Source organism: Pteropus vampyrus, unplaced genomic scaffold (assembly GCF_000151845.1).
Source record: "Pteropus vampyrus isolate Shadow unplaced genomic scaffold, Pvam_2.0 Scaffold4455, whole genome shotgun sequence".
Lineage (NCBI taxonomy): Eukaryota > Metazoa > Chordata > Mammalia > Chiroptera > Pteropodidae > Pteropus > Pteropus vampyrus.
The window spans coordinates 15,196-17,173 of record NW_011893236.1 but is presented as its reverse complement, the minus strand read 5'-3'; the positions used below and the strand labels follow the sequence as shown (position 1 = coordinate 17,173).

The 1,978-nt window shown below is 55.3% G+C and overlaps 1 protein-coding gene across 1 annotated transcript; it reads left to right on the top strand.

The window, feature by feature from the left end:
- Window positions 1-6: 6 nt before the first annotated feature.
- NMB (neuromedin B) lies at window positions 7-1,969 on the top strand (the record flags this gene model as incomplete). The annotated part of the gene is made up of 2 exons (XM_023526751.1): window positions 7-130; window positions 781-1,969. Coding segments are annotated over 2 exons (396 nt in total), but the record flags the coding sequence as incomplete, so codon positions are not given.
- Window positions 1,970-1,978: the final 9 nt, after the last annotated feature.

Here is a 1,978-nt window from a genome sequence, read left to right as displayed (position 1 = left end):
CGGCTCGGCGGCCTCCTGCTCTTCGCTCTGCTCGTTGCCGGCGCCGCCCCGCTCAGCTGGGAACTCCCGGAGCCCCGCAGCCGGGCCAGCAAGATCCGAGTGCACCCGCGGGGCAACCTCTGGGCCACCGGTAAGTCTTCGGACCCGGAAAGCGACCCTCACCGTTCCCTCAACCCCGTTTTCTTCTCCAGCGGCTCCTCAGCCACAAACATTAGCGTCCGGGTTGGTGGGGACCGTGAAACTCAGCTAATTGAATAGATGGGGAACTTGAGACGCGTCAGGTCAGTGACTTGGCCAAGATCACTCAGGCAATTTTAAGGAAAACTGGGGCTGGATCCTACATCTGCCTGCCGGCTGGTGCCCCTTCCCTAAGCAAGAGTCTACTGACTTCTGACCGCTCCGTCTTCTCTTTGCACCCCCACCTTCCAGAGCCATCTTCATGCCCCACTTCCTTACCTGCCCTTTCCCATCCCTCGTCTCAGCTGGTAGCACAGCTGGTAGCACAGCTGGCGGGGTTTGGTCCTGGCTCTGGCACCGGCCCATCCCACCCTCCTCTTAGCTGTGCCATCCTGTCCACGCCCTTCACCTGTTCAGGAAAACTGAGGTAGAGACTTTGCCACCACCCAGGGTCTTTATGGCTCCTTGGTGGGGAGGCTGGGGAGGAGGAAGGTTCGAATCTTCCTGCCGTGAGAACTGAAAGGTGGGAGAGATGGAGACCTTTCCCCTTGGGATAGTATCTGCGCTCTCTGACCTCCTTGTGCCGTGGCACCTCTTTTCTAGGTCACTTCATGGGCAAGAAGAGTCTGGAGCCCCCCAGTCCACCCCTGTTGAAGACAGCTCCCCACATCTGCCTAAGGGACCAGAAAGTGCAGCTGAGTCACAATCTTCTCAGGATCCTCCTGCTGAAGAAAACTCCAGGCATGAGCCTCAGTGGCCCAGCATCTCACACCCAGGTGAGCCAGGCCCCCACCTTGGGCCCAGGAGAGGCTCAGCCAGGGCTGCCCCTGGGTGCAGCATTGGGCTTAGGATGTGACTGTCCAGCCAGGGTGTGATGAGCTCCAGAAATCCAGGGATTCCAGGCTCTCCTGGATCCAGAGCACAGAGGAAGAGGATGCCAAAGAAGGGAAAAGTGGACCTTCCTAGCAAACACTACGGAGCAAAAAGTAGGGGAAGGAGTGCCCAGTCTGGAGTCAAAGTTTAGGATTATCCAGCCTCTTGGAGCTGGACCTTCCCCTCACAGTCCATACAGGTTTGTTCCCCACCCCAGCTATCCACCCTCGCTGTGCCCAGTATATGCTTGTGGTTAGAGGTGGCACCCTGAGGCCCAGAAAGGGGAAGAGTCACATAGCAGCCGAGACAGAGTCCGACCTTATTCACCTTAACCAGTGCTCTTCCCAGTCTGTCATCTTCCTCAGTGACCTGTGGCAGAATTTCCCAACCTCAGCACTCTTGACGTTCTGGGCTGGGTAATTCTTCATTGTAAGGCTGTCCTGTGCTTTGTAGGAGGTTTAGCAGCATCCCTAGTTTCTATCCACTAGAGCATCCCCTGACCTCCCCAATTGTGACAGCTAAAAATGCCTACAGATGTTGCCAGAGGTGCTCTCGTGAGGGGACAAGGGAAAGAGTTAAAATCACCATTGTTTGTAGACCACTGAACTGTGGGATTCAAGGTCCCAAAGCTAGAGCCAAGCCAGGCTCAGTCTCTAGCCTGGTAGAGGGGCAGGTCCTCCATTCCCTGCTCCTGGTGCTGTCCACATCCTATATCACCTTCTCTGGTGTACTTTGTTGCTGTGTGCAGAAGGCAGCGTGATATGGTAGAATGTGGGTTCAGGTGACAGTGTGCTAGGCTCAAAACCTAGCTACTTAGTAGCTGTGTGACCTTAGAAATGTCACTTAACCTCTCTAGGCCTCATTGTTCTCATCGGTAAAGTGGGGTTAATAGTGCCCATTTCCCATTAAATGAAACCATTTATGTCAC